At 40.1% G+C, this 14,445-nt stretch overlaps 1 protein-coding gene across 2 annotated transcripts; it reads left to right on the forward strand.

Annotated features, from left to right (window-relative positions):
* Positions 1 to 37: 37 nt before the first annotated feature.
* On the forward strand, positions 38 to 14,220 carry sash3 (SAM and SH3 domain containing 3). 2 transcript variants are annotated; one of them, XM_034092608.2, is made up of 9 exons: positions 38 to 198; positions 5,328 to 5,434; positions 7,065 to 7,160; positions 9,409 to 9,543; positions 10,192 to 10,327; positions 11,102 to 11,253; positions 12,153 to 12,365; positions 12,443 to 12,587; positions 13,511 to 14,220. In XM_034092608.2, exons 2-9 carry the CDS (start codon positions 5,378 to 5,380, stop codon positions 13,744 to 13,746), a joined length of 1,170 nt encoding a protein of 389 aa, XP_033948499.1. In that variant the 5' UTR covers positions 38 to 198; positions 5,328 to 5,377; the 3' UTR covers positions 13,747 to 14,220. The 2 variants fall into 2 exon arrangements, with proteins under 2 accessions (XP_033948499.1, XP_033948500.1); XM_034092609.2 differs by lacking the exons at positions 38 to 198; positions 7,065 to 7,160.
* The last annotated feature ends 225 nt before the right edge of the window (positions 14,221 to 14,445 follow it).

The raw sequence follows: 14,445 nt of genomic DNA on the forward strand, positions 1-14,445 counted from the left end.
GCGAAAGGTGCGTTTGATATTTTCACCAGCAGAACGTTACAATGATACACGCCTGTGACACCTGTCGCTTTAATTTTATAGACCCTTTCTTTACTTAAAAAGCACACGGCAATGTGCAAAACATTGAGCTAAATGATCCCAGGTAGACACTCAAAAACCGCCAACTTTGTTCAACTCTTAAAGGGCACATAAAGTGAGGTAAGTAGAGGCTTACATATCAGCTAGCTAAGAGCTAACGTTAGCCACAGAGTTGTTGGTTTGCCAAGTAACTTGTAGCATAAACAAAAAATGTGTACAGACTTTGTGGGAAAAAAAGATTTGTATTATAATTATTAATGTATTTCATAATTTGTCCCTGTTTTTTTGTTAGTAATATATTTATATAGGCTACTCCTCTAAACTTCATTAGGGGAGAAGGGGGTAAGTTGAGCCAGTGGATAAATTGAACCACCCCCTGTAACCAGGCAACACCTTATAGTTGTAATCAAGTGACCAGAAATTATGCAAGCTCCACCCATTTCTCATTGAAAGAGAGATACTATACTATACTATACTTCAGACACGTAAACTCTTCAAAAATCACCAGTGGGGTCACTGCTGATGTATCTACTGTCGTAGAACAAAACGTGATTTATCTCTTAAATTTGTGTCAACCACAGACCTTATTTCGAGCTATTTTCCAAAACCCTATGGAGAAAATGCATTGCTTTTTTGACGAAGGAACCGGAAGTGCTAAAAATGCTAACTTACTTCCGGGTTTTATGACGCGTCACTGCGGTTCTCTATTGTGGTCTGGTAAGTAAACATTTTTACAAAAAAACGTTTTTTGCTTGTCAAAGTAAATATTCTAGATGTCAGCTATATCGGCTGTCATGTCAAAAAAAAGTATCCAGGTTTAAACATATATTGTATATGTTGATGTGTTGGCAGCGTATTAAACCATGTGAATCATTAAGCTAAAGATGACTCTGAATTTTAATGCTAGGCTATTTTTCTGTGAGGGCCCTCTGTGCCCTCTGTGAGGGCCCTAAGATATTCTAAAAAATAATATTTGAAAACATTAAAAAAATATATATGTTTTTGTTGTTACATTTTTCATTAGTTTTACCAAAATAACTTGATTTAATTGTATTTAAAATAATATTTCCAAAGAAATAAATCCTTCGAATGTGCCTGTTCAGTTTCTGTTGGAATGTGAAGGGTTAAATGCCGTCTCTGCGAGTTATGTGAAGACGGGAGGGCTTGTTGGTCCCTCTCTACATTCACAGAGGGCCAGCTATAGTAACTCAACGAGAGTAATGTCAAATGACAGTACAATTGACCAATCATATCTTCCCTCTAAATAGGCGGGCTTTATGACAAGTTCCGCCCGCTGTGGGTCTATGCAGAGCCCTAGAGAGATTAGTATCTCTAGGGCTCTGGGTCTATGCAAGTGGTGCAGTGACGGGTCCTAAAACCCGGAAGTAAGCTTCGCTCGGATTCCCTCGACAGAAAGCAAATTAAGCAATGGGATTTCTCAATAGGATTTTGGAAGATAGCTTGAAATAAGGTCTGTGTAAAACGAACCTGTTAGATAAATGCACGTTTTGTTCAGCCGGATAATATCCACATGTCTACCCTACTTTTATTATTTTCGAATTATAAATCTAAACGATAGATTTATGATCGATAGATTTATGATCGATATATTGATAATGAGCATAAGTTCGTTCATGATGGCTCACTTCAGTGATAGTGATGACATCGTTGCGAAATTATTAACCGAGTCATTTTCAAGATTGAGTTACAATGATAAACTGGAGTGGCAAAGGATCAGCTGCATGACCCGCAAGTGCTTCATCCAAAAGAACAGAAGGATGGACTTTGTGTTTCAGTGATTTGATCATCAAAGGTAGGCCAAGTCATTTTCAATGCGGGCCGCCGTGCCGACTTAATTCAGTTGTAATTGTTACTTGGCTGTGGGTGCCCTGTCATGATAGGTGTTGTTTTGTGTGGTAGAGGGTCGCTGTCATTGATGCGTTTTGCACCCCGGGTCGCTGTTTTGATATTCCGCTGAAGTATACGCTGTGACGTAATAACTCTTCTTGTTTTTCGAGGGAAGGGGTTCAGAGGGCCTAGGTATAAAAGTCACGGCTCGCCACTGCTTAATAGTAATATTTTCACTGCCCCTTGATCAAATATTAATTATTATCATTGATAGGAGACATCCTGAATTATAGGTGTGTGTTTTCATTTTTACCATGTCATTTCTCCTTGCTTAGAGGACAGCATAACTAAAAAATGGCTCAATTTACCCCACTCTCCCCTATGCTGCACACAATGTGTCACCACCTGTTTGAAGTCTTTGTGCTAAGCTAAGTTAGCCGGCTGCAAGTGGTACAGTAACTTCATTTTAAAGACTGCAGTCGCTAAAAGCCACTGGTTCTTTCTGATTAAGGAAATGTTTTCGTTATTAATATCTTTTAATATAACGACAACCTAAAACAAAACAAACATGAAAACTCGTAAAAACAGCTGTGAGCAAATCCTGTGGTTTTACTTCTACATGTAAAGAGCTAATACAGGCAGAATACTAGTTGCCTAGCAACTAGCAGCAAGGTGTGAATGTGCAGAGCCCTGCATCTGCATCCTCCTGTCAAAACAGCTCTGAAAGCTCATGCAGAAACCCTAGACTCAGAAAGTTGGACAGCTTACAGTAAAAGGCATATTCCTCCCTATCCGTTCGGGTTTGTGGTAAAGAGGCCCTGAAAAAGAGGAACAACATGTACAGTATGAGATCATTGTTCTCTGTGAACAGAAGTCGCTTCTGCTGTGTTTTGTTGTTGTGTAGTTACATTTCAACATCTTTACAAGTGGTAATCTCAAGGCTTAAGTACTTTATTCACTTATTAAATGTGCCCTGTAAAGTTTGCTTGTAAACAGAATGTTAACATTCACTGTTATTCACCTTGATGAGTGCATTTACTTCACATCCTCATATAGGATGTGCAAAGCTAAATATTTGAAATACTGTATTTACATCTGCCTTTGCTGTCAAAGCTTTGCTAGTGGTCATGAACTCCATCGGGTTCCTCTTTACCTTTTCAAGTGCAATATTGGATTGTTTTTTTTGTAGTTTACATCCACAAGTCAAGTTTTATTATATTGTTGTATGAAACCAAATATTACAAATACTCATCCATCCAAGGACCAGTAGTGAAACTATTAACACTACATTGTAACAGGCAATATTTTAGTATTTACTTCACTACATGTATGTGTCAGCAGTAGTTACTTTATAGATATATATTTTACATTTACATATGATCATTTTATTATTATTGGATTCATTGTACTGTATACAATTACCCAACAATATAGAAAATAGTATGATTAAGGTCTGCTTTAACAAACTACAACAACAAAAATATGCTCACAATGCGTCATAATAAAATATATATCATATAACGAGTAATGGTATTTTAACATTGTGAAAGGGCCCATTCTGCATAATGATACTTTTGCCTTTTTGATATTTTTTGTATATTTTTCTGATAATACTTAAGTAACATTTGAAATGCTTTATTTTTCTGTGTCTTTAGTGTAGAATCGCTACTTTTAAATCATCCGAGTTCTTCTTCCACCACTACCTGTGAGGTTTCAGCTAACCTCAGTGTAGATCAAAATCTGCTGCTTATTGTTTTTGTCGATCTGCAGACAGATGAGTTTGTTGCCAACCTTAGGTCGGCTGACGGGAAACTAAAATAGGGCATGCTCTTATCATGTGGTTTGCCACCCCACCAAAATAACAAGCCTAAGTTGACTAACATTTGACTTCCCTCTCTGCGTCGAGTGCCAATAGTGGCCTTCTCCTGCAGGCTGAGTGTTCATCCAAACGCACACACATCTCTGTGACTGTTTTGGATATTTGTACATGTCTTTCCCCACATGTTGTATGAATATCCTCTGTTGCAGTGGTTCCCAACCTGGGGGTGGTAGTAGCTAATAAAGGCATAAAAAGACAGAAATGTATAATTCTTTCTTTAATAGAAATGTTTCTTCTGCCCGTAAAGTGTCCAAACTAGGCTTTTCTGGATAATTTTAAAACATAGTCATTGTCCATGCCGGTTTCAGTTGGATTATTAGTCACAGTTGCTCCGATCAGATCGGTCTCCTCAATTTTGTAGATTATTTACGACTTTTTAATCCACATAAACACATCGGCAAAATCCGGTTTACTTTGAGCATGTGTTTTAAATAGTTTAATCCCTTTGTGAATTGTTTCCACTTGCGCCGTCCTTTAATTTCTTCATACAGCGGGAATCCAAATTAATTCATCCCGAGTCCAATAACCATCAAAGTCACTCCAATAGTGCTCCTTTAATTACGCTTTAATCCTCCTTTAACAAAATACTTCACACCCATCCAGTTTGTGACAGTAGTTGTAGCATTATTGAGATTTTTAAACTTTTATTAGCTGTTGCGCCCCCCCCCCGTGTGTGTGTGTGTGTGTGTGTGTGGGGGGGGCGCATTTGGGTGGGCTCTTGGGAAAAAAGGTTGGGAACCCCTGCTCTGTTGTATGTCTGATCATTAGTCTGTGTTGTTCTGGCCTCCTAGCTGTGGTGGCTCCTCTGCTGCAGCTGCAAAGCCGCTACTGAGTTTCTAAATATGTCATCTTTGCATTTGTCTTTCACTTCCACACCTCAGGGGTTACAGTATGGCAAATGTGTTTTCGATTGAGCACAGAACCTACAAAAAATAATGTAAAAAAATGACTCAAAGCTGCTGTGTTGCATGATGGAGATCTTTCTTTACTTAATTTCTACTTCAGATTTTGCAGAAGTTAAACTAACTTCTGTGGCAGTAGAAATGTTGTAATACAGTGACACTGCAGCAAGAGGTGACTTCGATGTGTATCTGCTTTAAACATCTGCCCCTTATTCATTATTGTTTTTGACATTTATTTTTATCAACCTGAGCATTTGAGTATAAATGAGACTGGAGGTTGATTATTTGAAAAAAGACCTGTATCGAGCAGGATTCACAGAAGGGAAGACTTTCTTTTTTACCTTTTTGTATTTGTTTATATCTGTAGTGGTATTCAAGATTGAGTTGTGAGTCGGTTCAGTTTGAGAGCTTGTAGCATGCAGGCTGAAAGAAGCCTGCAACAAACCCTTTGCCCTCTGTGTAAACCAGAGGACCAAAAACAGGGTTTTGCCTCTTCGGTTTCTGCGGCGCCACGTGACTTCCTCTCCACTTCGGCTGCAGCGGAGTCGCAGCTCTACCTTTTTTTATCTGACAACTTTTGGCATTGACAGGAACTCTCACTCTGTGTATCGCTCCCTCAGCTTTACGTCCAGAGAAATCTCCTCGAGGACCGCTGAAGAAGAACAAGAAGATGTTGAGGCGAAGGACTTCCAATGCCTCGGAAAAGGAGCAGGTGCAGAAGAAGAAGGTGAGTTTACATTTTGTTGTTGTTGTCTTGGAACGTTTAGAGTGAACATCCTCATCTGAGCTTTTAAAAAAACGTAACTATTATAGACTGCCATTGTGAAGAGGTGTTAATCACATATTTCAAAACACTTGTTTGCATTTCAACATCTAGCACAGCTGTCGTTGTGTGCACATCGTCTCAACACAGGATGTCTGCAAACCTTTGTGGTGAAGCTGAACAAAGCCACACACACACAACATAAAGCTCAATCTTTATATTTTAAAATGTTTTAATTGTCTAAATACTGTGGCCCCAGTTGTTCTTTTGTAAAGTAAGGTTCCTCTATTCTGGCGGGGTGAATCATTGCTGCAGATGTAGTTTGAGTCATGTTGGGCTTTGTGGCTTCTGGTGTGTTGAGAGCGAGCCTCCTACGCTCAACACCAGTGCCCCTACTTTCCATCAACATCTACACTCCTGTGGTCCAACTCACGCCTCGTTACAACACATCTCTGTCTTTGTTCTCGGTAACTGTCTCTTCACACTCTTCTCCCTGGCCCTAATCCAGGCTGCAGAGCATCATTGATCCACTGATCTACTCTCAGCCGTAATAGATCTGAAAGCTTTGTGGCTTTTCAGGCAGGAGAACTGCGGCAGGAAAAAGACATTTACCAGAAATACTGGAAATAGCCTCATAATGATGGAGGGCATTCACAGTGGTGGTTTAATCTTCTGGTTAGACGCAGACAGACTGGATGTCTGCAGCGATTGGCTGCCAGCAGTTGCTCAAGCTTTGCCCTTTGTTTCCTGTGGTTTCAACTAAGAATTGAGAAGGCTGAGCTGCGATAAAATCAAGCACAGAGACGAGTGATGGCCATGGAAAGTTAGACAGAGTTTTCCACTAGAACTAAAGGAGTCTGAAGATTTGCAGAATTGTTAAAAAGGTTTAAAAAGATTGCCTATTTTGGTGAAAAACAAGTCTTAATTTGAATCATATTCAAGCAGATTTTTCAGCAAGCCTTTTACCACAAGTGGACTCATCCTTTAAGTATTGTTCAAGTATAAAGGCCTAAATTCCTTAATTATTAAGATGTTTTGAAAAAGAAATGTTGGGAGAAAAATGATCAATGTTGAGATGTCAGTAAAGTGTAGGGGAAATGTGTCACTATTTTCTGATTAATTATTTCTCTTTTCATAAAAAATAATAATTGGCAGATTACCAAATTTGAATTGAAGAATTAACAGAAAGTGTATTCATGTAAATACTTGTCTTTACATAATAGCATTGAGTTTGTTTTAAAACCATTTTGCTTTGTGTCTTGCTGAGCTACAGTGCAGCATGGCCCAGATGCATGGCTTTATGTTTAATAACTCTGGGAGAAACATGGGCTTCTAAACATGTTGCTTCTGAGGAACCCCAGCCCCCCCAGATTCATTCTGTTCACACATTTGCAGAGATAAGAACATTTGTGCACAATGTGAGATGAGCATTATCAGTGTTGCATTACAGTAAAAACCACCAAACAACCCTTTTTTGGAAATGCCTTTTTGATTACACCTTTTGCTTTATGGTAAACATTTTATTGGGGGCCCTTTGCTCTAATCTTTTTGTATCACGAGTTAAAAATAAATGCAATTCTCTGTGTGTTTCCAGCTCTCTCTGCAGAGGTCCAGCAGCTTCAAGGATTTTATAAAGCACAAACCCACCTCTCCTGTGGTGTCAGAGAGGGAGTTGGCCTTAGAGGAGAATGTAAGTTATACCAAACATCTGTACTGTAAACACTGTACTGTTTGTACGGTTTGGAAAAGTAGAAGTAGATATCTTTGAACTCTTTGTGTTTTAAGTTCCTAAAAGACAGATCCTTTATCACATTGTTCCTCATTAGGCCTGCTGGGACCATTATACCCAAAACCAAAATAACTCTGCATGAGGAGAGACTGAAAGGACGAGCAGAAGTTGTTATCAGTCGCTGTTACAGAAGTTTGAACTTCCCCACATGTGTGGGAATGTGTCAACACTTTTTTTTTAATTCACAGAACTTAAATAACATTCCAATAGTAGAGCCCTGAGTGGAAGTTGGAGGATAAATAAGCATAGAAGTGTAGAAGAAGAGAGGAAGTAAAAAGACGAAGCATTGCACACAGCGCAGCAGCATGACAGCAGACAGGATGTCCGTGAGTTTCTCAAGCAGAGAGCCTGTGTGCCAGACAGACACGGCAAGCAGCTAACCAGGTGGTTTTACCCCAAGACAGGCTTTTTTATTCAAATGTTATTACATCCCTCTGTCTCTGTGGCAGCTGTGTGTTTGTCAATGTGGGTATTAAGTAGTTAATGAAGTTCTTATTCGATTAGTTGTGATTGATACATTTAAGTCTCTAAAAGTGAGTCTCTCCACAAGTAATCATGCAAAAGCACCTCTTCAAATCTTGTGTAACCAGAGATGTACTTGATAAAGGTCATTCAGTTCCAAAAAGCATTTAAGAAATGACTAATTGGCTAAAGGATCTTAGTCGACTAATATACCAGGGAGGCCTAGTATTTGGAAAGCTTAACCCTTAACTCTCTTCACTTTTCACTGACACTTTACCTCAGCCACAACGTAGTCTCTATATGCATTACATTAATGCACACAATGTTCATGCTGCTTACTGCACATATTCTTATTTCATAGTTTATATTCTATAATTATTACATTCTATTTCGCTGTAAATTACTGCTTTATTTTATTACGGTGTCCTTACAGATTTTTTGTTTTATATTAGATTTTTGATGCACCACGACATCAAGTCAAATTCCTCGTATGTGTGAACCTACCTGAGAGAAAGTCATGACCACACAGCCCACAGTCGATGCAAAGGTTAAGTTTGTCATGAGAATCCGAGTGCATAGTACTGTATTAAATATATTAAATATAGCCTACATACAGTTCTGTTACAGTTCACTATTATGGACTTTTCTATCTTAAAATAAATCACTAGCTGCCGGTTCGAGGAAGCCACCGAAGGACGCTCAGTGTTAAAAAGGGCTCCGTGTCATGCTCAAATGCTGGTAAGTGACCAAAGTGATATTTATATGGAAGTTTTACTTAAGTCACGCTGCACAGGAAGTTGCGAATATGCCTCAGCGTTAGAAGCTAATATTTTTCGCCTTTTTATTTGATAGAAGTGAACATAAGGTGGATAGTAATTTCAGGGATGTGTGACAGAGCCTTAATACAGCTATATTTCTGAGTGAATCAATTATCTTTTAATCGAACCGACCATCTGCGTTCTTTTCCTTGGCAAAATGGAGGGGACTCAACCTCCGTGTCCTCTTAGTCAATGGTCCTCACACAATGCAGAGTTTCACAGAATGCATTTACTGTGACTGCCCCATAATGAAAATACTTAAAACATCATTAGCTCTCATTTCTGAGTCCACAGTGTTTGTCTATGGAGTTATGTCTGGTATCGCTCTCAGAAACTTAGCAGAAATTGTGTGTGTGTGTGTGTGTGTGTGTGGTGTGTGTGGTGTGTGTGTGTGTGTGTGTGTGTGTGTGTGTGTGTGTGTGTGTGGTGTGTGTGTGTGTGTGTGTGTGTGTGTGTGTGTGTGTGTGTGTGTGTGTGTGTGTGTGTGTGTGTGTGTGTGTGTGTGTGTGGTGTGTGTGTGTGTGTGTGTGTTGTGTGTGTGTGTGTGTGTGTGTGTGTGTGTGTGTGTGTGTGTGTGTGTGTGTGTGTGTGTGGGTGTGTGTGTGTGTGTGTGTGTGTGTGTGTGTGTGTGTGTGTGTGTGTGTGTGTGTGTGTTGTGTGTGTGTGTGTGCCCCGCCCGCCCCATTACCACAAAATCTCAATGTTTTCTAGTTTGTGAGAAGTGAATTTGTGACGGTGACACCACTGTGAGAATGATTTACTGTTAATGTCATATTTCGGGCTTTTTTAAACCTCAATTGACCTGATTCTAATATAATTGTGCCACATCTCATTTCCAAACAGCTGATTGATGTTCTCACTCTTCTCAGGGGGAAGCGTGTGCCACAGTCGAGGAAGCAGTGAAGAGTGGCAGCAAACTGGGAAAGAAATGGCGAAAAGTCATCTCACGCACCATGACCCGCAAAACATCCAAGATGGTGCAGAAGGCTCTGGCTGAGGAGGGGGTAAGATCCTGTTTACTGTTACACTTCAGCTAAAATTACATGATCACTGTATCTAACGGTATCGTTATCATTTAAAACTTTGAAATCGTATCTTTTAATATATAAAACCTCACCTTGACATATTTTCGTTTAGCTGTTGTTACAAAAAGATTGTAACTGTCTCCATCTAGTGGACACATGTATGTCCTGTGGTTTACAAAAGAAGCCGAATGTGTGTGCTTTTGTAGTCGTTGAAAGTACATTTATCCAAGTGTTGTATTAAAGTTTATACAAGTGCCTTGAATTTTAATGACACTTAACATTTCCACTCCTCTAAAATATAGAGGTAATGATTGTACTCTTTTTATTCCAATTCATTTATCTGACAGCCTTATTTTTCTTCACACAACAAATATGATGGCTATACTGTATGATGCACTGTTATTGACCAACAAATAAAAATTGGCTCCACCCTGACCGATTAAAACAGTTACATTTATGACATTTTAAGCATTGTTTATATTTTTGACTAGTCGAATAGGTTTTACTACATTTCTCAGTTTCAGTTGTAACAATAATTCCTAAGGAAAACGTTATCATTATGGGACCTTTTAGTTTAAGTTCAACATGATTAACTCAGTGAACTGAAGATGAATGGTCTCTCTGCAGGGTGAGAGTGGAGAGGAGCTGTCTCCGGTCCCCTCTGATTGGCTGCCTGATCTGCTGGCAGGACAGAGGACGTCTGTGTGCTCCACCGGGTCGGAGGACGCTGCGCCGGCACACTTCAGCCGCCAGCTGTCAGGCAGTGAGTGCACATCTGTAGCTGAGATCCAGAAGGTTCTCACTGTGAGGGAGAGTAGAAGATGTTTCCACAATGAGCCTGAGAATCATCACATTTTAAAGTTTTCTTCAGTATCAATGAAATAAAGTAGTAGTGTTTGTTGTGTCCTTAGTTACGTTGTAATAAAAAAATCCCACTCTAAACGATCAAAAGAAACTGAATGACGTAAAATAGATTGGATGGGAGAGAAATTAGAAAATTAAGAGTAAGAAGGAATATTCTCTTACAATATATATTCATGTATTGCACATTAATGGGACACTTCTGCTGACATACAAGTAAAGTCTACAATTATAGTCATTTCACTTTTCCTTTGTCTACATCCCCTTATGGGAAATGTAGTTCCAAAAGCCTCGATCGACGATCATCATTACATTACATGTCATTTGTTAGACGCTTTTATCCAAAGCGACTTACATACTCAATACTGGGGGGCAATCCCCACAGGAGCAATTTGGGGGTGAAGTGTGTTGCCCAGGGACACACGACATGTGACCCCCTGATCCAACACCAACGCACTACCCCACTGCACCACACGCCTCCCTCATCATGACCACTGAATAGAAGTAAAACAAATAATAGGCAGGAGAAAAGCCCTTCATAGGCAGAATTGTATTGGCTCAATAAGAGTTCAGTGTCGGGCTATCATGGCAGTTTGAAAATCGGGCAAAATTGTTGAGGGGAAAAACTCCTCACCTGAAGTATCTGAATGCTGAGTCTCTTCCTCTGTGTCCTCAGGCAGCGACAGACAGAGCCTGGACAGCGGGTACTCCCAGAGGGACAGCATGCGGCTGGAGGAGAGCTCGTACTCCGGACCCTTCTGTGGCCGCGCTCTGGTGCACACGGATTTCACCCCCAGCCCCTACGACGTGGAGTCGCTCAAACTGCAGGTGAGTCTCAGGGGGGTCTTCCTCTCCCTCTCTCAAGATTTAAAGGTTTAATTGTAATATTCACAAAGCTACAGTGGAGAAATGGCAATGCAATTCTTCTGACCTGAGCTCCTCCAACAACATATATAACACAATAGAAAGTAGTGCAAAAAGTCATACATGTCAATAGGATATGTACAAGAACAGAATATGAAAATAAATAATGTAGATTAAGACAAAATGAAATACGGTTTATTGCGGTGATAACTATTTATATAAATAAGTATATTGCAAGATGACAAACAGGAATGTTTATCGGGCAGATAAACCGAGCAGACGGGTTGTTTATCTGATAAGTGTTTGAACCCCACATTACTGACTGTCTGTTTCACAAGATAAGATCATTTTAGAAGGGATTGTGTTTTCAGAGACTAATTTGATCCAGACAATCTCTATATCTCCTTTAGTAAAGTCCAAAGGTAAAAGAAAATTCAAAAGTGATCGACGCAAACATTTTGAAAGTTCACAACAAGGAAACTATTCTGCTTCAATCCATATTTATTAGCCTTTAGAAACAACTGTTTGCTTGATGCACACAAACGGAGACAGGCTCAATAACTGGGCGGAAATAAGACGTCTAATGGCACCATCTAATGCATTCATAAAACCACAATAACAAATAAATCGTTTTTTGCCTAGGCTGATGAAGTCATAAAATATGACATATATTTGAAAGCCTTAATGGAAGCTTTGAATGAAAAAAAGTCATTCAAAACAACCCTCATATTTTTAAAGACTTAAGAAACAACCAGACAGATGTTGCTCTCAAGCTTTTCTTTTGTCCATCCTTTTTTTTTGGTGTCCTTCAACCTGCTGTCCTCATCATGACTCATGGTGCTGATGGGTCATCTCTCTTATAGAAAGGCGACATCATCCACATCATCGAGAAGCCTCCTGTGGGGACGTGGACCGGGAAGCTCAACAACAAAATTGGGTCTTTCAAGTTCATCTACGTCAACCTGCTGCCTGACGAGAGCCCCCCCGCCCGCAGGAGACGCTGCAACAGCAAGAACCGGCTTTCCAAATCCAAACCCAAATCCCTGGAGGAGGTTCTGGACAGCATCGGCCTCACGGTGAGAGTCTCACTGCGACACCACTGCAGGAAGAATATTAATACATATCTGTCTAAACGCTGCTGTTGGTGTTTCAGGAGCTGAGCTCTCTGCTGTCCATGCACGGCTTCCAGAGCCTCGAGGACTTTGCAGGGCTGAAGCAGTCTCACCTGAACGAGCTGAACATCACAGACCCGGACGCTCGCTCAAAGATCCTGAGCGCCTCTGAGCTGCTGAGAGACTGTAAGGGCAAACACTGTAATCTGCAAAAACCTTTAAAAATACACCTCTGATCCAGAAGCTGAGAGGAACATCCCACTAATGATCATTTCAGAGTCCGTGTGCCACTCGGATATCACAGAAAATTGTGTCTTTGGGGGATACTTCATGCTTCATCACCTTTTTCTGCCTCCGCTGCATAATGAGCTTCATTGTATGGCTCCGTTGCACAGCGTCACACTCAGTTTAATTAATGCTCAGTCGCTTGTCCCCATCTGTGTGTGTGCTCCAGACGATCCATCACTAATGATCTGAACACCGGTTTACAGCTATTTGTTGAAAAGACTTTAAGGATTAGCATTACAATTAGCTGCAGCCGTTCATTAGTAACGCACATTACAGCAACAGGCAATTCAAAGTGCTGTACATAAACAAATACATAAGGAACACATTATGACAGGAGATTTCAATGCTTTTAAAATAAGTAATTAAAGCTTCCAGAGAACAGGAAATTAAATCAAAATAAGAAAATATCATACAATACCATAAGACAAGTCTATTACTAAAAAAATGACAATGCATCGTTAGATAATAATGATTATTTGATAGGTAAGCCAAAAACCTGTTTAGCTTCTTGTAGCCACTACCAGATGTCAAGAAGTAGGAAACCATGGCAGCATAAAAATGGCCATTGAATACATTCCTCTTATTAGGAAAATCCCACAAAGTTGTTAATTAATTTAGAACCATACAAGAAAAGACTTGAGAATTCAACATAAAAGCCAAAAACATCCCACAAAACGGTAATTAAAACTTATCGTAGCGGTCTGTGCCTTTGTGTTTATTCCCAGCTCACACAACATGAATCTAAAGTTCCTCTCTGCAGCTGAACAAGATTGTAGGGGGAAAGAAGATTGTATTTAAATCTGATTCTTTGCCCTGTGTAGCTGACGACGAGTCCGAGCCTGAAGAGGAAGAGGCCAAGGAGCCGAGGGACTCCGGCTGCTTCGAGAGCTCCGAGAACCTGGAGAACGCACGAGAGGAGCTGAAGACCGAGGAGGAGAATGAGCGAGCTTCAGAGGGGCAGAGAGGTGAGGAGGAAGAGGAGCAGCTGGAGGAAGAGGAGCAGCTGGACGCTCTGCAGGAGCAGCTGCAGGAGCTGACGGTGGACGAGAAATCTTGAGGAGTGACGGAGAAATACTTTGTAAATCTGATTCTCTGGACTTTGTGGAGCGAGGTGTGATGCCGTTAAAAATGTCCCTTCATACAGAGAGGACTGCTGATAGGAACACAGTGTAAGGTTCAAATACTGCAGGAAATGAGGGTCTCCGTTTAGTGGAAGAAGCCGCACAGCTTCTATTCGTACGCTGTATAATGAACATGTTTCCTCCTGAGGGTAATGTTTCATGTACAAATTAAGCCTTTTCAGGTTGTTTGTCTTCATTTTTACAATGTCATTCTTTATTTTAGTGGTGAATGCTCATACACATGAATGTAAAATATATTCAGATGTTTTTACATGTAACTTGAGTTTTATTGTAACTTGTAGTAGTTTGCTTTTAAATGTGTATCGAGGTTCTTTCACTGATGTGTTGCATTATGAGGAGGTTGTGAACAGCTGCTGTAAATACTTTGAATAAAACTGTACTGAGAAGTTGTTGTTGACTAGCGAGTACAAACTCAGTTTTCAGAGCTCTCGACTACATAAAACAGATATGTCTTTAACCTCTTAAGCCCGAAGGTCCCCCCAGTGGACCCCCCCCCACAGTTTTTTTTAGAGACTATGTCTCAGGGCTTCTTAACATTTATGAAACTATTAATGTTTCATACCCTTTTAAAGGTAAGAAACTCCGCTAACTGGCAATAAGAACAATCTTTAGCT

This window comes from Pseudochaenichthys georgianus, chromosome 10 (genome assembly GCF_902827115.2).
Source record: "Pseudochaenichthys georgianus chromosome 10, fPseGeo1.2, whole genome shotgun sequence".
Taxonomy (NCBI): Eukaryota; Metazoa; Chordata; class Actinopteri; order Perciformes; family Channichthyidae; genus Pseudochaenichthys; species Pseudochaenichthys georgianus.